The sequence below is a fragment of the Pseudophryne corroboree genome, chromosome 9 (genome assembly GCF_028390025.1).
Source record: "Pseudophryne corroboree isolate aPseCor3 chromosome 9, aPseCor3.hap2, whole genome shotgun sequence".
Taxonomy (NCBI): Eukaryota; Metazoa; Chordata; class Amphibia; order Anura; family Myobatrachidae; genus Pseudophryne; species Pseudophryne corroboree.
The window spans coordinates 151,507,862-151,529,729 of record NC_086452.1 but is presented as its reverse complement, the minus strand read 5'-3'; the positions used below and the strand labels follow the sequence as shown (position 1 = coordinate 151,529,729).

The 21,868-nt window shown below is 47.6% G+C and overlaps 1 protein-coding gene across 2 annotated transcripts in view; it reads left to right on the top strand.

Annotated features, from left to right (window-relative positions):
• ABCD3 (ATP binding cassette subfamily D member 3) overlaps positions 1–1,105 on the top strand; it is a 178,325-nt gene extending 177,220 nt beyond the window's left edge. For both annotated transcript variants that reach the window (XM_063939855.1, XM_063939854.1), the window contains exon 23: positions 41–1,105. In XM_063939855.1, coding sequence (XP_063795925.1) covers positions 41–118 — 78 coding nt within the window. In that variant the 3' untranslated portion in view covers positions 119–1,105. The remainder of the gene's footprint in view (positions 1–40) is intronic.
• The last annotated feature ends 20,763 nt before the right edge of the window (positions 1,106–21,868 follow it).

The window sequence follows — 21,868 nt, the reverse complement described above, 5'->3', positions numbered from 1 at the left end:
TTTTTCTTTATCGTTAATAACACTGTCCTTCTTGTTACAGTACTACCTCCACATGGATGGCCGAGGCAACTATGAGTTCAAGCAAATCACGGATGAAACGATTGAGTTTGGATCATAGTGATAATTCTGAAAATCATGAATTGAAAGTAACTCATGGGGAAAAAAAACCTACAAAATAGTTTTGTTTTTTTAATTAGCAAATTTTTGCCTAATCCTAAACAATCCAAGTCTAATGTGTAGAATGTTGACAACTGTGCATACTATTATGTAATTATTAACACTACTGTACTAAGGGTGCACCGAAGTCCTCATCGAGGTTCCAATCGGCAGACCTGATTATTGAATATGAAATCAACTACTTTGACTTTCTTGGCCAGTGCGGAGTGTGCCCAGCTTCCAAGGAGGAAGTGAAAAATCACTAGTTTCTCATGTTAGAGCCAAAGTCCTGTCTGTTTGTTATTGAGCTTCCTCTTCAAGCATTGATTGGCTGGGACAGAAGGGTTTCTTGTGATGGCAGTAAAATAACAGATGTAGCGTCCTTTTTTTTTTATTGTTAATCTCAGGTTATATATTTTTTTTTTTGTCAATTTGAGATATAGAAGAAGGACTATGAGTAAGACCTGGTTATTATAGCTTTTACCCAAATGTTGATTATGATAAAGGCAAAAGCAGAATTAAGGGTCAAACAGAGGCAGTACATCATTGAATGGTTTTTACTGGGCCAAGGTGTAATGTCTGCTAAGCAGACCACGCAATCCTTGACAATCGGACTGTACCCTATGAAAATCCGGCCACAGCTATATTTTCCGTTGGGTACGTCTGGTGGGACTTAAGCTGCATGTCTTCACTTTTGTATGTAACAGATTTGTTCTTCCCACATGCAGATTTCAGTGGAATTTTTTGGATTCTTTCCATGTGATTTATTATAACCTATTAACTTAAAGAATAGTTGTTAATTGGATAGCTTTTTATGTTTAACAATGAGATCACTGTGCAGGGATATAGACCATTTATTGTCAATCTAGTTTGGCGATAGAGGAATTGAATGGCATGCACTGATTATGCAATAAATGGGATCTACCCTGATCCAGTGTGTTTACTGAAACATTTATTTACTTTTTGCTTATTATGGTGTCTGATAACAAGTGTCTAACGTAATGTCATATCATGTGGAAGACCTGGAAGCAGGCTGTGGGAAACGTCCAGTGTTATAAATCCAGCAGTAAAATCATCTACCTTCCAAGTCCAACAGTACTTAGATAAAGGGGTAGATCTACTAAAGCTTAAAAAAAAAAATAAATGGATGTGTTGCCCGTAGTAACCAGTCACATTCTGTATGTCATTTTCTCTTACGTCCTAGAGGATACTGGGGTCCATTTAGTACCATGGGGTGTAGACTGGTCCACTAGGAGCCATGTGCAATTTAAGAATTTGATAGTGTGGGCTGGCTCCTCCCTCTATGCCCCTCCTACCAGACTCTGTTTAGAAAATGTGCCCGGAGGAGCCGGTCACGCTGAAAGAAGCTCCTGAAGAGTTTTCTGCATTTATTTTCTATTATTTTCAGGCAGGGCTGTTTGGCACCAGCCTACCTGCTTCTTGGGACTTAGGGGGGGAATGGCCCAACCTCTTGAAGGGTTAATGGTCTTGTTTCCCGCTGACAGGACACTGAGCTCCTGAGGGAACTATTCGCAAGCCCCACCACGGCGAGCGTACATTCCCGCAGCACGCCACCACCCCTAACAGAGCCAGAAAAATGAAGAGTGGTGAGTACTGAGCCGGCGTCCCCACTAGCGGGTCGCCGACCATTATGTCGGCATGAGGGTACGGGGATGCACGGCTTCTACACGGGGCGGAATGCGTCTCCGGACACAGTACACAGTACCCATAATGGCACAACATCCTTAAAACAGTTTTCTCCATTTTAAGCACCAGATTCCTCTGCCAGTATAAAAAAAGCTGGAATACCGCGTGCCATTGAAGGGGCGGGGCTTCACTATGAGAGGATCCAGCAACTTACCAGCGCCATTTTCCCTCTGCAGTGGACACAGACACTGACAGGACAGGGATGCGCAGCTTCTCCAGTGTGACTCCAGATTACCTCAGCGGTACCAGGGGGTCATAGCAGGGGGGGGAGAGGCTATTAGTGTACTAAGTCTCCTATCAGGGTACTTCGTCAGCAACCAAGATAAGCTTGGGATTAGCGATAAGGGCGCGGTGGGGGCTGGCTCCAAACAACTCTGTGTCTCCTTGAAGGGCTCTTTGTGGGTTAATTGTGCTTAACCTTTCCTGTGTTCGTGTGTGTGTGTGTGTGTGTGTGTGTGTGTGTGTGTGTGTGTGTGTGTGTGTGTGTGTGTGTGTGTGTGCTCTGTCACATTTACATTATGTCAGGCAAAGTGTGTGTCTCTTGTCCCACAGAGTGTTCCTCTTCACATGGGGGCTCACTACTTGGTACTCAGGGTTCACAGACTAGCGGGGAGGAACCGGAATGGGTTAATTCTCTTAAATGAATGATCTCAACTCTTTCTACAAAATTGTCCCGCAATGAGAAAGAGACGAAGATGTGAGGCCTGCAGAAGGGCATTGTATATGGCCCCGAGTTCCAGAATGTTTGGGCGTAATGTGTAAGCATTACCATCGTATTTCGAAGAAATAAGTCTCTTGATGTGAGAGTAGAAATTATTCTGCGGTGGAATTTCATCTGGGACGTTTCCTGTTTTTTCTGCAGGCAGGCGTGGATGTGGGCCTACGTCTGGGCTCCATGAAAGTCTAGATTTCGGCCTTGTCCATGTTCTTTCAGAAACAATTGGCTTCTCTCCCTTAGGTCCAGACGTTCTTGAAAGGTGTTCTGCACATCCAACCTCCCTTTGAGCCTCCCACGGCACCTTGGGATCTCAATGTGGTGCTACAGTTCCTCCAATCGGACTGGTTTGAGCTTTTACACAAGGTGGACGTAAAATATGTTGCGTGGAAGACCGTCACACTATTGGCCTTGGCTTCAGCAAGACGTGTGTCGGAGCTGGGGGCTTTGTCTTACAAAAGTCATGTTGTGCGAGCTGGTTCGGAATCTCACCACTATCCTTATCTATCCTTCTCTCAAAGTATGTCCGTCTCCTCGGGCACACTTTCCTAGACTGAGTCTGGTAGGAGGGGCATAGAGGGTGGAGCCAGCCCACACTATCAAATTCTTAAAGTGCTCATGGCTACTAGTGGAACCGTCTATACCCCATCGTACTAAATGGGCCCCAGTATCCTCTACGGACTATGAGAAAAGATTTACGGGTAGTTAATTTAAAATCCTATTTTCTAAAATGCAACAGAGAAATGATAGCTAAAATCTTATTGGTTGTTATGGGAAACAGCTGTAGTAAATCTGCCCCTAACAGATCTTCAATGTACAGAAGTCTCCTACCACAGACTTGTCTTCCCAGCTCTGGCTCTTCCCCATTCCCTATTTACCGATCAGGTGCCGAGCTGTGTGCTGTTACTTCCATGCAGACTACAGGCCTGATTCTGAATCTCACGCAGGGCATAATGCTGCTGCACATCGTAACCGGATGAATAGTAAATGGAATGCTAATGTGAGTGTACGTACGTGTCACACCACCTTCTCATAATCCGCTGCACTTACCCCATTGTAGATGCAAGAGATGTGACAGAGGGGCAGATTTATTAAGCCTGGTGAAGTGATAAAGTGGAAGGTGATAAAGATGACCAGCCATTCTGCTTCTAACTGCCATGTCACAGGCTGGGTTTGAAAAATACAGTTAGCTGATTGGCTGGTACTTTATCACCTTCCAATTAATCACATCACCAGGCTTAATAAATCTGCCCCCTGAAATAGGTGTCCTCTCGGCGTACACCAGACTCATGAGATGGTTCTCTAACATGCGTTTGCACAGTTGACACCCAGAAAAGCCCAATTCACAGACCTTGAGCGATGTCTGAGAACCGCCAGAATCACCTAGAGATGTGCAAAGATACAGTGCATGTGCAGTTTGTGAACACTCACTAAATGCTATCGCTTTCATATGTTCATGCAACTCTGCATCAAGGGCCTTATTCAGCATCACTTGCAAAACTACAGCTGGTATCAGTCTCATGCTGTGGGCCGCTCAGCATGCTAATGGCGGCCAGCGATGTGATCGCAATTCAGTTGTGATCGCACTACTAAATAAGGGAAGCCCCCCTGCCTCCGCAGCCGCCCAGCCCTCCTAATGCCATGTTGCCATCCGACAACCAGGCAGACACTATCGCATCTCCTCGGCCAGTGCTCGTGCAACGCAGCCCCTGCGCACTACTGCGGGACCAGGAGGAATGCTATTGCATTGCAGCAGCATCTGCTGCTGAATAAGGCCCTATATGGCCGAGATGGCAGTTAAGTAATAGGGAGATACCAGGAGAAGAAAGACACCCTGCGAAGTACAGGCCGCTATACCACCCCTATATCTGGTCAGCAGATTCGGTTTGTCAACAGTTTTTTATCCAAAGAACAAGATGGAGAATGCATGGTACAGTATTTACTCTTCTGCTGCACTTACCCATATAAATAATGTACAGACTTTTATTGAGCACTTGCTAGCATTGAGTTCTTGAAGCTTTCCTTGCAGTTAATGTGCATTAAAGGCTAAACTTTTTGCTTCGGTTTGGATTTCTCTTCTAGACAGTAAAATCATCAGTTTGAGTGAATCCACCAGTAAAATGGAATAAAATCAACAAGTAAAATGCTTAAAATGTGCATGGTAACGGAGAATAGGGCTCATACATCTTATTCATGGAAAGATGGCAGATATACGCTCCATTACTACTGCTTATGAAGCCATTCATTGTCTATAAAGTACGGTATATTGATAACATACATTTCTCTGACGTCCTAGTGGATGCTGGGAACTCCGTAAGGACCATGGGGAATAGCGGCTCCGCAGGAGACTGGGCACAACTAAAGAAAGCTTTAGGACTACCTGGTGTGCACTGGCTCCTCCCTCTATGACCCTCCTCCAGACCTCAGTTAGAATCTTGTGCCCGGCTGAGCTGGATGCACACTAGGGGCTCTCCTGAGCTCCTAGAAAAAGAAAGTTTATTTTAGGTTTTTTTATTTTCAGTGTGATCTGCTGGCAACAGACTCACTGCTACGAGGGACTAAGGGGAGAAGAAGCGAACCTACCTGCTTGCAGCTAGCTTGGGCTTCTTAGGCTACTGGACACCATTAGCTCCAGAGGGATCGAACAAAGGGCCCGACCTCGATCGTCCGGAGCCGCGCCGCCGTCCCCCTTACAGAGCCAGAAGCAAGAAGACTGTCCTGAAAATCGGCGGCAGAAGACTCCGGTCTTCATTAAGGTAGCGCACAGCACTGCAGCTGTGCGCCATTGCTCCCTGTGCACACCACATACTCCGGTCACTGATGGGTGCAGGGCGCTGGGGGGGGGGGGGGGGCGCCCTGGGCAGCAATTAGAGTACCTTAAAAGTGGCAAATCACACATAATATAGCCTAATAAGCTATATATGTGTAAAATACCCCTGCCACATCATGATTATAAGAGCAGGAGAAGTCCGCTGAAAAAGGGGCGGGGCTATCTCCCTCAGCACACTGGCGCCATTTTCTCTTCACAGTGCAGCTGGAAGACAGCTGCCCAGGCTCTCCCCTGTAGTTTTCAGGCTTAAAGGGTTAAAAAGAGAGGGGGGGCACTAAATTTAGGCGCAAATCTGTGTATTATAGCAGCTATAAGGGAAAAATCACTGTGGGTAGTGTGAATCCCTGCATTATATAGCGCTCTGGTGTGTGCTGGCATACTCTCTCTCTGTCTCCCCAAAGGACTTTGTGGGGTCCTGTCCTCAGTCAGAGCATTCCCTGTGTGTGTGCGGTGTGTCGGTACGGCTGTGTCGACATGGTTGATGAGGCTTATGTGGAGGCGGAGCAGATGCCGATAAATGTGATGTCGCCCCCTGTGGGGCCGACACCAGAGTGGATGGATAGGTGGAAGGTATTAACCGACAGTGTCAACTCCTTACATAAAAGGCTGGATGACGTAACAGCTGTGGGACAGCCGGCTTCTCAGCCCGCGCCTGCCCAGGCGTCTCAAAGGCCATCAGGGGCTCAAAAACGCCCGCTACCTCAGATGGCAGACACAGATGTCGACACGGAGTCTGACTCCAGTGTCGACGAGGTTGGGACATATACACAATCCACTAGGAACATCCGTTGCATGATCTCGGCAATGAAAAATGTGTTACACATTTCTGACATTAACCCAGGTACCACAAAAAAAAAGGGGTTTTATGTTTGGGGAGAAAAAGCAGCCAGTGTTTTGTTCCCCCATCAGATGAGTGAATGAAGTGTGTGAAGAAGCGTGGGTTCCCCCGATAAGAAACTGGTACTTTCTAAAAAGTTACTGATGGCGTACCCTTTCCCGCCAGAGGATAGGCCACGTTGGGAGATATCCCCTAGGGTGGATAAGGCGCTCACACGTTTGTCAAAAAAGGTGGCACTGCCGTATTAGGATATGGCCACTTTGAAGGAGCCTGCTGATAAAAAGCAGGAGGCTATCCTGAAGTCTGTATATACACACTCAGGTACTATACTGAGACCTGCAATTGTCTCAGCATGGATAGTGCTGCTGCAGCGTGGTCTATTACCCTGTCAGGACAGGGATACTATTTTGCTAACCATAGAGCATATTAAAGACGTCGTCTTATATATGAGGGATGCACAGAGGGATATTTGCCGGCTGGCATCCAGAATTAATGCAATGTCCATTCTGCCATGAGGGTATTAGGGACCCGGCAGTGGACAGGCGATGCTGACTTTAGAAGGCACATGAAGATTCTGCCTTATAAGGGTGAGGAATTGTTTGGGGATGGTCTCTGGGACCTCGTATCCACAGCAACAGCTGGGAAGGAAAACATTTACCTCAAGTTTCCTCACAGCCTAAGAAAGCACTGTATTATAAGGTACAGTCCTTTCGGCTTCAGAAAAGCAAGCGGGTCAAAGGCGCTTCCTTTCTGCACAGAGACAAGGGAAGAGGGAAAAAGCTGCACCAGACAGCCAGTTCCCAGGATCAAAAATCTTCCCCCGCTTCCTCTGAGTCCACCGCATGACGCTGGGGCTCCACAGGTGGAGCCAGGTGCGGTGGGGGCGCGTCTCGGGAACTTCAGCGACCAGTGGGCTCGCTCACAGGTGGATCCCTGGGTTCTGCAAGTAGTACCACAGGGATACAAGCTGGAGTTCGAGGCGACTCCCCCTCGCCGTTACCTCAAATCAGCCTTGCCTGCTGCCCTCGAGGGGAGGTAGTACTGGCGGCAATTCACAAGCTGTACTTCCAGCAGGTGATAATCAAGGTACCTCTCCTTCAACAAGGCCGGGGTTACTATTCCACAATGTTTGTGGTACCGAAACCAGACGGTTCGGTGAGACCCATTCTAAAATTGAAATCCTTGAACACTTATATGCGAAGGTTCAAGTGTAAAATGGAATCGCTCAGGGCGGTTATTGCAAGCCTGGACGAAGGGGATTACATGGTATCCCTGGACATCAAGGATGCTTACCTGCATGTCCCCATTTACCCTCCTCACCAGGAGTACCTCAAAATTGGGGTACAGGACTGTCATTACCAATTCCAGACGTTGCCGTTGGTCTGTCCCCGGCACCGAGGGTATTTACCAAGGTAATGGCCGAAATGATGATACTCCTTCGAAAAAAGGGAGTTATAATTATCCCGTACTTGGACGATCTCCTTATAAAGGCGAGGTCCAGGGAGCAGTTGTTCATCGGAGTAGCACTATCTCGGGAAGTGCTACAACAGCACGGCTGGATTCTGAATAGTCCAAAGTCGCAGCTGGTTCCTACGACGCGTCTACTGTTCCTGGGTATGGTTCTGGACACAGAACAGGAAAAAGGGTTTCTCCCGGAGGAGAAGGCCAAGGAGTTGTCATTTCTAGTCAGAGACCTCCTAATACAAATACAGGTGTCGGTGCATCAATGCACGCGAGTCCTGGGAAAGATGGTAGCTTCTTACGAAGAAATTCCATTCGGCAGGTTCCATGCAAGGATCTTCCAGTGGGATCTGTTGGACAAGTGGTCCGGGTCGCATCTTCAGATGCATCGGCTGATAACCCTGTCTCCAAGGGCCAGGGTGTCACTGTTGTGGTGGCTGCAGAGTGCTCATCTTCTAGAGGGCCGCAGATTCGGCATACAGGACTGGGTCCTGGTGACCACGGATGCCAGCCTTCGAGGCTGGGGGGCAGTCACACAGGGAAGAAACTTCCAAGGACTATGGTCAAGTCAGGACACTTCCCTACACATAAATATTCTGGGACTAAGGGCCATTCACAATGCCCTAAGTCAGGCTAGGCCCCTGCTTCAACACCAGCCGGTGCTGATCCAGTCAGACAACATCACGGCGGTCGCCCATGTAAACCAGCAGGGCGGCACAAGAAGCAGGATGGCGATGGCAGAAGCCACAAGGATTTTCCGATGGGCGGAAAATCATGTGTTAGCACTGTCAGCAGTGTTCATTCCCGGAGTGGACAACTGGGAAGCAGACTTTCTCAGCAGGCACGACCTCCACCCGGGAGAGTGGGGACTTCATCCAGAAGTCTTCAAAATGATTGTACACCATTGGGAAATGCCACAGGTGGACATGATGGCGTCCCGCCTCAACAAAAAGCTAAAAAGATATTGCGCCAGGTCAAGGGACCCTCAGGCGATAGCTGTGGACACTCTGGTAACACCGTGGGTGTACCAGTCGGTGTATGTGTTCCCTCCTCTGCCTCTCATACCCAAGGTAATGAGAATAATAAGAAGGAGAGGAGTAAGAACTATACTCGTGGTTCCGGATTGGCCAAGAAGAGCTTGGTACCCAGAACTTCAAGAAATGATCTCAGAGGACCCATGGCCTCTGCCGATCAGACAGGACCTGCTGCAGCAGGGGCCCTGCCTGTTCCAAGTCTTACCACGGCTGTGTTTGACGGCATGGCGGTTGAGCACCGGATCCTAAAGGAAAAAGGCATTCCGGAGGAAGTCATTCCTACGCTGATTAAGGCTAGGAAAGATGTGATCGCAAAATATTATCACCGCATATGGCGAAAATATGTTGCTTGGTGTGAGGCCAGGAAGGCCCCAACGGAGGAATTTCAACTGGGTCGATTTCTGCACTTCCTACAGTCAGGAGTGACTATGGGCCTAAAATTGGGTTCCATTAAGGTCCAGATTTCGTCTCTGTACATTTTCTTCCAAAAAGAACTGGCTTCACTGCCTGAAGTTCAGACTTTTGTTAAGGGAGTGCTGCATATTCAGCCCCCGTTTGTGCCTCTAGTGGCACCTTGGGATCTCAACGTGGTGTTGGATTTCCTGAAGTCGCATTGGGTTGAGTCACTTAAATCCGTAGAGCTAAAATATCTCACGTGGAAAGTGGTCATGCTGTTGGCCTTGGCGTCGGTCAGGTGTGTATCAGAATTGGCGGCTTTGTCATGCAAAAGCCCTTATCTGATTTTCATATGGATAGGGCTGAATTGAGGACTCGTTCCCAATTCCTTCCTAAGGTGGTATCAGCTTTTCATGTGAACCAACCTATTGTGGTGCCTGCGGCTACGTGGGACTTGGAGGACTCCAAGTTACTGGACGTAGTCAGGGCCCTGAAAATATGTTTCCAGGACGGCTGGAGTCAGGAAAACTGACTCGCTATTTATCCTGTATGCACCCAACAAGCTGGGTGCTCCTGTTTCTAAGCAGACTATTGCTCGCTGGATCTGTAGCACGATTCAACTTGCACATTCTGCGGCTGGACTGCCGCACCCTAAATCTGTAAAAGCCCATTCCACGAGGAAAGTGGGCTCTTCTTGGGCGGCTGCCCGAGGGGTCTTGGCTTTACAACTTTGCCGAGCTGTTACTTGGTCGGGTTCAAACATTTTTGCAAGAGTCTACAAGTTTGATACCCTGGCTGAGGAGGACCTTGAGTTTGCTCATTCGGTGCTGCAGAGTCATCCGCACTCTCCCGCCCGTTTGGGAGCTTTGGTATAATCCCCATGGTCCTTACGGAGTTCCCAGCATCCACTAGGACGTCAGAGAAAATAAGATTTTACTCACCGGTAAATCTATTTCTCGTAGTCCGTAGTGGATGCTGGGCGCCCATCCCAAGTGCGGATTGTCTGCAATACTTGTATATAGTTATTGCCTAGCTAAAGGGTTATTGTTATGAGCCATCTGTTAGTGAGGCTCTGTTATATTTCATACTGTTAACTGGGTATAATATCACGAGTTATACGGTGTGATTGGTGTGGCTGGTATGAGTCTTACCCGGGATTCCAAATCCTTTCCTTATTGTGTCAGCTCTTCCGGGCACAGTATCCTAACTGAGGTCTGGAGGAGGGTCATAGAGAGGAGCCAGTGCACCCCAGGTAGTCCTAAAGCTTTCTTTAGTTGTGCCCAGTCTCCTGCGGAGCCGCTATTCCCCATGGTCCTTACGGAGTTCCCAGCATCCACTACGGACTACGAGAAATAGATTTACCGGTGAGTAAAATCTTATTTTCTTCTTTTGTCCACTAGGGGGTACAGGGAACACTGGGTATATAGCCTGGAGAGGAGAGTCTGGGACCCAGATAGTTACTAATTTTTTTCCCGGCAGCCCCAAACTCCCTCTCCACTATACCTCGCCCCCAGCCACTGACCAGACCGTTTCAGTTTGGTGCTGGCGGGAGCAAGAACCATTTGTGGTCGGGCTGCTGTTAAGTAGTCCCCCCGATTACTTTGCTTTTATTTTATTTCTTCTTATGCATGGAAAAATTTTATTGATACACTCCATTACTACTGCTGTCCTTATAAAGCCAATTATTTTCTTTAATGTATACTGAGAACATAAATATTAGTTTCTCTAACGTCCTAGTGGATGCTGGGGACTCCGTCAGGACCATGGGGAATAGCGGCTCCGCAGGAGACAGGGCACAAAAGCAAGCTTTTAGGATCACATGGTGTGTACTGGCTCCTCCCCCTATGACCATCCTCCAAGCCTCAGTTAGGTTTTTGTGCCCGGCCGAGAAGGGTGCAATCTAGGTGGCTCTCTTAAAGAGTTGCTTAGAAAAAGTTTTTAGGTTCTTTATTTTCAGTGAGTCCTGCTGGCAACAGGCTCACTGCATCGAGGGACTTAGGGGAGAGATTTTCAACTCACCTGCGTGCAGGATGGATTGGATTCTTAGGCTACTGGACATAGCTCCAGAGGGAGTCGGAACACAGGGCTCGCCCTGGGGTTCGTCCCGGAGCCGCGCCGCCGACCCCCCTTGCAGATGCTGAAGATGAAGAGGTCCGGAACCAGGCGGCAGAAGACTCTCAGTCTTCATCAGGTAGCGCACAGCACTGCAGCTGTGCGCCATTGTTGTCAGCACACTTCACACAGCGGTCACGGAGGGTGCAGGGCGCTGGGGGGGGCGCCCTGGGCAGCAATGTATAATACCTGTATGGCGAAAAATACATCACATATAGCCCTTGAGGCTATATGGATGTATTTAACCCCTGCCAGATATCTAAAACTCCGGAGAAGAAGCCCGCCGAAAAGGGGGCGGGGCCTATTCTCCTCAGCACACAGCGCCATTTTCCCTCACAGAAAGGCTGGTGGGAAGGCTCCCATGATCTCCCCTGCACTGCACTACAGAAACAGGGTTAAAACAGAGAGGGGGGGCACTGATTTGGCGATATGTATATATATTAAAATGCTATAAAAGGAACACTTATATAAAGGTTGTCCCTGGATAATTATAGCGTTTTGGTGTGTGCTGGCAAACTCTCCCTCTGTCTCCCCAAAGGGCTAGTGGGTCCTGTCCTCTATCAGAGCATTCCCTATGTGTGTGCTGTATGTCGGTACGTGTGTGTCGACATGTATGAGGAAAATATTGGTGAGGAGGCGGAGCAAATTGCCTGTAATGGTGATGTCACTCTCTAGGGAGTCGACACCGGAATGGATGGCTTATTTATGGAAATTACGTGACAATGTCAACACGCTGCAAGCCGGTTGACGACATGAGAGGGCCGGCGAACAAATTAGTATCTGTCCAGGCGTCTCAAACACCGTCAGGGGCTGTAAAATGCCCATTTACCTCAGTCGGTCGACACAGACCCAGACACGGACACTGATTTCAGTGTCGACGGTGAAGAAACAAACGTATTTTCTTTTAGGGCCACACGTTAAGGGCAATGAAGGAGGTGTTACATATTTCTGATACTCCAAGTACCACAAAAAAGGGTATTATGTGTGAGGTGAAAAAACTACCTGTAGTTTTTCCTGAATCAGATAAATTAAATGAAGTGTGTGATGATGCGTGGGTTTCCCCCGATAGAAAATTATTGGCGGTATACCCTTTCCCGCCAGAAGTTAAGGCGCGGTGGGAAACACCCCTCAGGGTGGATAAGGCGCTCACACGCTTATCAGAACAAGTGGCGGTACCATCTACGGATAGGGCCGTACTTAAGGAGCCAGCTGATAGGAGGCTGAAAAATATCCTAAAAAGTATACACACACATGCTGGTGTTATACTGCGACCAGCGATCGCCTCAACCTGGATGTGCAGAGCTGAGGTGGCTTGGTCGGATTCCCTGACTAAAAATATTGATACCTTTGACAGGGACAGTATTTTATTGACTATAGAGCATTTAAAGGATGCATTTCTATATATGCGAGATGCGCAGAGGGATATTTGCACTCTGGCATCAAGAGTAAATGCGATGTCCATATCTGCAAGAAGATGTTTATGGACACGACAGTGGTCAGGTGATGCAGATTCCAAACGGCACAAAGATGTATTGCCGTATAAAGGGGAGGAGTTATTTGGGGTCGGTCCATGGGACCTGGTGGCCAGGGCAACTGCTGGAAAATCCACCGTTTTTTACCCTAAGTCACATCTCTGCAGAAAAAGACACCGTCTTTTCAGCCTCAGTCCTTTCGTCCCTATAAGAGTCATATCTGCCCAGGGATAGAGGAAAGGGAAGAAGACTGCAGCAGGCAGCCCATTCCCAGGAACAGAAGCCCTCCACCGCTTCTACCAAGTTCTCAGCATGACGCTGGGACCGTACAGGACCCCTGGATCCTACAAGTAGTATCCAAGGGGTACAGATTGGAATGTCGAGAGGTTTCCCCCCTCGCAGGTTCCTGTAGTCTGCTGTACCAATGTCTCCCTCCGACAGGGAGGCAGTATTGAAAACAATTCACAAGCTGTATTCCCAGCAGGTGATAATAAAATTACCCCTCCGACAACAAGGAAAGGGGTATTACTCCACACTATATGGTGGTACTGAAGGCTAGGTGAGACCTATTCTAAATCTGAAAAATTTGAACACTTGCAAGGGTTCAAATCCAGATGGAGTCACTCAGAGCAGTGATAGCAAAGAACAAGGGGACTATATGGTGTCCCGGGACATCAGGGATGCTTACCTCCATGTCCCAAAATTTGCCTTTTCTCACCAAGGGTACCTCAGGTTCGTGGTACAGAACTGTCACTATCAGTTTCAAGACGATGCCGTTGGATTGTCCAAGGCACCCCGGGTCCTTACCAAGGTAATGACCGAAAGGAGGATTCGTCTTCAAAGAAAATGGACGACCTCCTGATAAGAACAAGGTCCAGAGAACAGTTGGAGGTCGGAGTAGCACTATCTCAAGTAGTTCTACGACAGCACGGGTGGATTCTAAATATTCCAAAACCGCAGTTGTTCCGACGACACGTCTGCTGGTCCTAGGGATGATTCTGGACACAGTCCAGGAAAAGGTGTTTCTCCCAGAGGAGAAAGCCAGGGAGTTATCCGAGCTAATCGGGATCCTCCTAAAACCAGGAAAAGTGTCAGTGCATCATTGCACAAGAGTCCTGGTAAAAATGGTGGCTTATTACGAAGCGCTTCCATTCGGCAGATTTCACGCAAGAACTCTTCAGTGGGATCTGCTGGACAAATGGTCCGGATCGCATCTTCAGATGCATCAGCGGATAACCCTATATCCAAGGACAAGGGTGTCTCTCCTGTGGTGATTACAGAGTGCTCATCTTCTAGAGGGCCGCAGATTCGGCATTCAGGATTGGATGCTGGTGACCACGGAGGCCAGCCTGAGAGGCTGGGGAGCAGTCACACAAGGAGTGTGATCAAGTCTGGAGAATTCTCTCCACATAAATATACTGGAGCTAAGAGCAAATTTATAATGCTCTAAGCTTAGCAAGACCTCTGCTTCAAGGTCAGCCGGTATTGATCCAGTGGGATAACATCACGGCAGTCGCCCACGTAAACAGAAAGGGCGGCACAAGAAGCAGGAGGGCAGTGGCAAAACTGCAAGGATTTTTCGCTAGGCGGAAAATCATGTGATAGCACTGTCAGCAGTGTTCATTCCGGGAGTGGACGACTGGGAAGCAGACTTCCTCAGCAGGCACGACCTCCACCCGGGAGAGTGGGAACTTCATCGGGAAGTTTTCCGCATGATTGTGAACCGTTGGGAAAGACCAAAGGTGGACATGATGGCGTCCCGCCCGAACAAAAAATGGGACAGGTATTGCGCCAGGTCACGAGACCTTCAGGCGATAGCTGTGGACGTCCTGGTAACACCGTGGGTGTATGTGTTCCCTCCTCTGCTTCTCATAACCAAGGTATTGAGAATTATAAGACATAGAGGAGTAAGAACTATACTCGTGGCTCCGGATTGGCCAAGAGGGACTTGGTAACCGGAACTTCAAGAGATGCTCACAGAGGACTAATGGCCTCGGGAGCTAAGAAGGGATTTGCTTTCAGCAAGTACCATGTCTGTTCCAAGAGGAACCGTGGCATCGGCCTTTAAGAAAGGACCTGCTCCAGCAGGGACCTTGTCTGTTCCAAGACTTACCGCGACTGCGTTTGACGGCATGGCGGTTTGAACGCCGGATCCTAAGGGAAAAGGCATTCCGGAAGAGGTCATACCTACCCTGGTCAAAGCCAGGAAGGAGGTGACCGCACAACGTTATCACCACATGTGGTAAAAATATGTTGCGTGGGTGAGGCCAGGAAGGCCCCACGAAAAAAATTTCAACTAGGTCGATTTCTGCACTTCCTGCAAACAGGAGTGTCTATGAGCCTCAAATTGGGGTCCATTAAGGTTCAAGTTTCGGCCCTATAGATTTTCTTCCAGAAAGAATTGGCTTCAGTTCCTGAAGTCCAGACGTTTGTCAAGGGAGTATTGCATATACAGCCCTTGTGTGCCTCCAGTGGCACCGTGGGATCTCAACGTAGTGTTGGGATTCCTCAAATCATATTGGTTTGAACCACTCAAATCTGTGGATTTGAAATATCTCACATGGAAAGTGACCATGCTGTTGGCCCTGGCCTCGGCCGATTGTCAAAATTGGCGGCTTTGTCTTACAAAAGCCCATATTTGATTTTCCATTCGGACAGGGCAGAACTGCGGACTCGTCCCCAGTTTCTTCCTAAGGTGGTGTCAGCGTTTCACCTGAAACAACCTATTGTGGTGCCTGCGGCTACTAGGGACTTGGAGGACTCCAAGTTGCTAGACGTGGTCAGGGCCCTGAAATATATATATATATATATATATATATATATATATATATATATATATATATATATATATATATATATATATATATATATATATATATAATATATATATATAATTCCAGGACGGCTGGAGTCAGAAAGTCTGACTTGCTGTTTATATTGTTGGCACCCAAAAAGCTGGGTGCTCCTGCTTCTAAGCAGACTATTGCTCGTTGGATTTGTAGTACAATTCAGCTTGCACATTCTGTGGCAGGCCTGCCACAGCCAAAATCTGTAAATGCCCATTCCACAAGGAAGGTGGGGCTCATCTTGGGCGGCTGCCCGAGGGGTCTCTGCTTTACAACTTTGCCGAGCAGCTACTTGGTCAGGGGCAAACACGTTTGCAAAATTCTACAAATTTGATACCCTGGCTGAGGAGGACCTGGAGTTCTCTCATTCGGTGCTGCAGAGTCATCCGCACTCTCCCGCCCGTTTGGGAGCTTTGGTATAATCCCCATGGTCCTGACGGAGTCCCCAGCATCCACTAGGACGTTAGAGAAAATAAGATTTTACTTACCGATAAATCTATTTCTCATAGTCCGTAGTGGATGCTGGGCGCCCATCCCAAGTGCGGATTGTCTGCATTACTTGTACATAGTTATTGTTACAAAAAATCGGGTTATTATTGTTGTGAGCCATCTTTTTTAGAGGCTACTTCATTGTTATCATACTGTTAACTGGGTTCAAATCACAAGTTGTACGGTGTGATTGGTGTGGCTGGTATGAGTCTTACCCGGGATTCAAGATTCTTCCTTATTGTGTACGCTCGTCCGGGCACAGTACCTAACTGAGGCTTGGAGGAGGGTCATAGGGGGAGGAGCCAGTACACACCATGTGATCCTAAAAGCTTGCTTTTGTGCCCTGTCTCCTGCGGAGCCGCTATTCCCCATGGTCCTGACGGAGTCCCCAGCATCCACTACGGACTATGAGAAATAGATTTATCGGTAAGTAAAATCTTATTTTAGCTCGCTGTTTTATTAGTTACATGACACTTGGAAATTAACAATAAATGAATGACAAGAAAGGAAACCTATTGGCAGCTTGGACTCTGGCCTACTGAATGGCGGATATAATGTTGTCTTCCAGTCATAGCTAGTACCAAAAACCTCAGCTAGCAAGGTCTGACACTGTACACCATACTCCTATAGCATGCAAATTTATAAAAAGATTTTACATGGAACGTTACATTTTCTTTTTTTTTTGTGTGGGTGTTCTTTCCACTTTAATCCCATTTATTCAGTAGATGACAACAGAATGTATCAGCTGGATGAAGTCCATTAGTTGGTAACTACGGAAGTTGCCTATGAGGTATGCCTTAAGGCAGTGATTTTCAACCTTTTTTTTACTTGCGGCACACCGAACAATATTTTAAAATTGCCAAGGCACACCATCAGTTCCCCATAGAAAAAAAAAAAAAAAACACACATTGGCCGTCACAGTAAAAAAAAATCCACACATACATTGGCCTACACAGAAAAAACAATCACATTGCTCCCCACATAAATCATGTTGCTCCCCACATTAATTATTCACATTGTTCCCCCCATAAATCCTTATTCTCCCCACATAAATCCTATTGTTCCCCACAGGAGAAATAAAATAACAAATATTAGCCCCTACCGGTCAGCTGTCCTCCTCCCTGTCCCTCAATGGCGGGCGTTGTTCATAGTGGAGTGCTGCGAATACTGAGCAGCGGGCGGTCGGGCAGGTGTGGATGTGGGTGGGCAAGGAAAGCGGCATACATGCGGGAATTGGAAGATGTATGCAGGCGGGTGGGCTGGCTAGGTGGTGAGACACAGTGACCTATGATATCACACCGCCGTGTCTTCAAGGCATAGGTCACAGCCAGAGCACGACTGATCCTCTAAGAAGAGCCCGGGCCAACAGTTCACTCTGAAGGTGCAGGAAGCTGCTCTGGCTCCGCGGCACACCAGGCAACTGGTCGCGGCACACTGGTTGAAAAAGCTTGCCTTAAGGTAAAGGAGAAGGGCTTAAATATTTGCTTCCAATCCTCTGGGAAGGGCAGCTTACAAAAGCCGCAACTTTAAAAATAAAGCCCTAGATGCTAGATGTGATATATTCCACCGGATGCAGAGGATGTGACATCATAATTTTGTTTCAGTTTCCATGTCTCATGGATTCCCCAAAAAACAATACCAGTAACACAAATAGTGCACTCTGTGTGAGCAGTAGAAAAAAGGAACACAATTGGTACTACTGCTCTCGCCTATACACAGACAAAGAATTGGTTTGGGCAGTTATTATACCAATATGTGTTGGGGGGGGGTTTCCTGGAAAATATCTCTAGTGCTCCTCAATATCCGCTCTACCTTGGTGGCACGTTTCTCCTCCAGTATGTTTATATTATTTAAATTCTTTATTTAAGAAAGTAAATAAAAAAGGGCATGATTAAAACAGGATTTTAATACCTACCGGTAAATCCTTTTCTCCTAGTCTGTAGAGGATGCTGGGGTCCACTTCAGTATCATGGGGTATAGACAGTTCCACAGGAGCCATGGGTACTCTAAGACTTTTCAAAGGGTGTGAACTGGCTCCTCCCTCTATGCCCCTCCTCCAGACCTCAGTTATAGGAATTGTGCCCAGGGAGATGGACATTTCGAGGAAAGGATTTACTTTAATACTAGTGGTGAGATACATACCAGCTCACACCTCAACCATGCCGCACAACATGGCATTCAACATAACACACGCCAACAGGCATGAACCATTTGGAACAACATGCTGAAAACAAATGTAACACAACTTGTGTAACTATAATGAACAAACTGCAGGTAAAGTACGCACTTTTAGCAAATGTGTTTGACCCTGACCAAATAGCTGCTCGGCAGAGTTGTAAAGCCGAGATGCCCCTGGCAGCCGCCCAGGATGAGCCCACTTTCCTAGTAGAATGGGCCTTCACCCTCTGATCCAGTGCGCAATAGTCTGCTTAGAAGCAGGACACCCAATCTTGTTGGGAGCATACAGGACAAACAGAGTCTCTGTTTTCCGTAACCGAGCTGTTCTTGCGACATAAATCGTCAAAGCTCTAACCACATCTAGAGACTTTGACTCAGTGAAAGTGTCCGTAGCAACTGGCACCACAATAGGTTGGTTTATGTGGAAGGACGAAACCACCTTTGGAAGAAATTGTTGATGATTTCTTAACTCTGCCCTATCTTCATGGAAGATCAGGTAAGGGCCCCAACTCAGACACCCGTCTAGCGGATGCCAAGGCCAAAAGCATCACCACTTTCCAAGTGAGAAACTTCAATTCTATCTCCTGCAGAGGTTCAAACCAATCTGATTCAAGGAATTGCAACACCACATTAAGGTCCCATGGTGCCACTGGAGGCACAAATGGAGGCTGGATGTGCAGAACCCCTTTCACGAACATCTGAACTTCTGGAAAGGAGGCCAATTGTTTTTGAAAGAAAACTGATAAGGCCGAAATCTTGACCTTGATTGACCCCAATCTAAGACCCACACTCACACCAGCCAGTAGAAAATGGAGAAAACGTCCCAACTCAAACTCTTCCGTAGGAGCCTTCTTGGATTCACACCAAGACACATATTTTCTCCAAATACGGTGGTAATGTTTAGACGTTACTCCTTTCCTGGCCGCAGTAAGTCTTGATACACGCACGGCCCCTGCTGTAGTAGGTCCTCCTGAGGAGGAAGAGGCCGAGGATCTTCTATGAGCAACTCCTGAAGATCTGGATACCAAGCCCTCCTTGGCCAGTCTGGGGCAATGAAGATTGCTCGAACTCTTGTTCTTATTATTTTGAGAACTTTTGGAATCAGTGGAAGTGGAGGGAAAACATATACCGACCGAAAAACCCACTGGGTCACCAGTACATCCACTGCTATTGCTTGAGGGTCTCTCGACCTGGAACAATATCTCTGAAGCTTCTTGTTTAGACGAGATGCCATCATGTCTACTTGAGGAACTCCCAAAGACTTGTCACCTCTGCGAAGACTGCTTGGTGGAGGCCCCACTCTCCTGGATGGAGATCGTGTCTGCTGAGGAAGTCTGCTTCCCAGTTGTCCACTCCCGGAATGAAAATTGCTGACAGAGCTCTTACATGTCTTTCTGCCCAGAGGAGAATCCTTGTCACCTCTGCCATTGCCGCTCTGCTTTTCATTCCGACTTGCCTGTTTATGTATGCGACTGCTGTTACATTGTCCGACTGGATCTGCACGGGATATTCTTGAAGAAGATGTACCGCTTGTAGAAGGCCGTTGTAAATTGCTCTCAATTCTAGAACGTTTATGTGAAGGCAGGCTTCCTGACTTGACCATTTTCCTTGGAAGCTTTACCCCTGAGTGACAGCTCCCCAGCCTCGGAGACTTGCATCTGTGGTTATTAGGACCCAGTCCTGAATCCCAAACCTGCGTCCCTCTAGTAGGTGAGGACTGTGTAGCCACCACAGGAGCGAAATCCTGGCTTTGGGGGACAGGATTATTTTCCGGTGCATGTGTAGGTGGGATCCGGATCACTTATCCAACAGGTCCCACTGGAATACTCTGGCATGACCTCGGCCAAACTGTATGGCCTCGTAGGCTGCTACCATTTTCCCCAACAACCGAATGCATTGATGGATCGACACGCTTGTTGGTTTCAATATTTGTTGACCATTTTCTGGATTTCCAGAGCCTTTTCCACTGGAAGAAATACTCTCCGTTACTTCTGGGTCCAGAATCATCCCTATAAAGGACAATCTTGTCGTCGGTTCCAACTGCGACTTTGAAAAATTCATGATCCAACCGTGTTGTTGGAGTATTGACAGGGAGAGTGTGATGTTCTGCACCAACTGTTTCCTGGATCTCTCTTTTATCAGGAGATCGTCCAGATAAGGAATTATATTGACTCTTTTTTGATGAAGGAGAACCATCATCTCCGCCATCACCTTGGTGAATACCCTCGGTGCCGTGGAGAGTCCGAACGGCAACGTCTGGAACTGGTAATGGCAATCCTGTACTGCGAATCTCAGATAAGCTTGGTGAGGAGGATAAATGGGAACATGCAAGTAAGCATCCTTTATGTCTACTGACACCATGAAGTCCCCCTCCTCCAGACTGGAAATCACTGCCCTCAGGGATTCCATCTTGAACTTGAGCCTTTTTAGGTAGAGATTCAGATTTTTCAGGTTTAAAATCGGTCTGATCGAGCCGTCCGGCATTCGGAACTACGAAAAGGCTTGAAAAAAACCTTCTCCTTGTTGTGACAAGGGTACCAGGACAATGACCTGATCCTGACATAATTTTTGAATTGCCGTTGTTACTGCCTCATACTTTCTGGAAGAGACGCTGGCAAGGTCGATTTGAAAAATCGGCATGGGGGGACATCTTGAAACTCTAGCCTGTACCCATGGTACATTATTTGTAAGACCCATGGGTCCAGGCCAGATTGAATCCAGATTTGACTGAAAAGTTTCAGATGTGCTCCCACCCGAGCGAACTCCCGCAAGGGAGCCCCAGCGTCATGCTGCAGATTTGGCAGAAGCAGGGGTGGACTTCTGCTCCTGTGATTCGGGAGACGCTGCGGATTTCTTTCCTTTTCCCCTTCCCCTACCTGCAAAGAAGGGGGAACCTTTGGCCTTTTTGTATTTGTTTGGCCGAAAGGACTGCATGTGAGAGTGATGTGTCTTTTTCGCCAGTGTAGGAGCATAAGGCAAGAATGTCGACTTACCTGCGGTAGCCGCCGAGACTAACGCATCCAGCCCATCACCAAACAAGGCCTCACCTTTATACGGGAGAGCCGCCATATTTCTTTTGGAATCTGCATCAGCATTCCACTGGCGAATCCACAACGCCCTCCGAGCCGATACTGCCATGGTAGCGGCTTTTGAACCCAAGAGTCCAATATCCTTCATAGCTTCCAACATGTATGCGGCAGCGTCTTTGATATGATCTAACGTTAGGAGTATCTCGTCTCTATCAACCGAGTCAATTTCCGATGACAAGTTATCTGACCATTTTTCGATAGCACGACTCACCCACGCGCAAGCAATGGTGGGCCTGAGCAGCGTACCATTGGCCACATAAATAGATTTTAACTTAGTCTCCATTCTGCTGTCTGCTGGCTCCTTTAGTGAAGCTGTCCCAGGTGCCGAGAGAATCACCTTTTTTGTTAACCTTGACAGTGCACTGTCGAACACCGGTGGTGACTCCCATCTTTTCCTGTCCTCTAATGGGAAAGGATAAGCAATCTGAATCCTTTTGGGAATATGAAATTTATTTTCAGGATTCACCCAAACTCCCTCAAAAAGAGTATTTAGCTCGTGGGAAGGAGGGAAAGTTACCTTACATTTCTTTTCCTTATAGAAATAA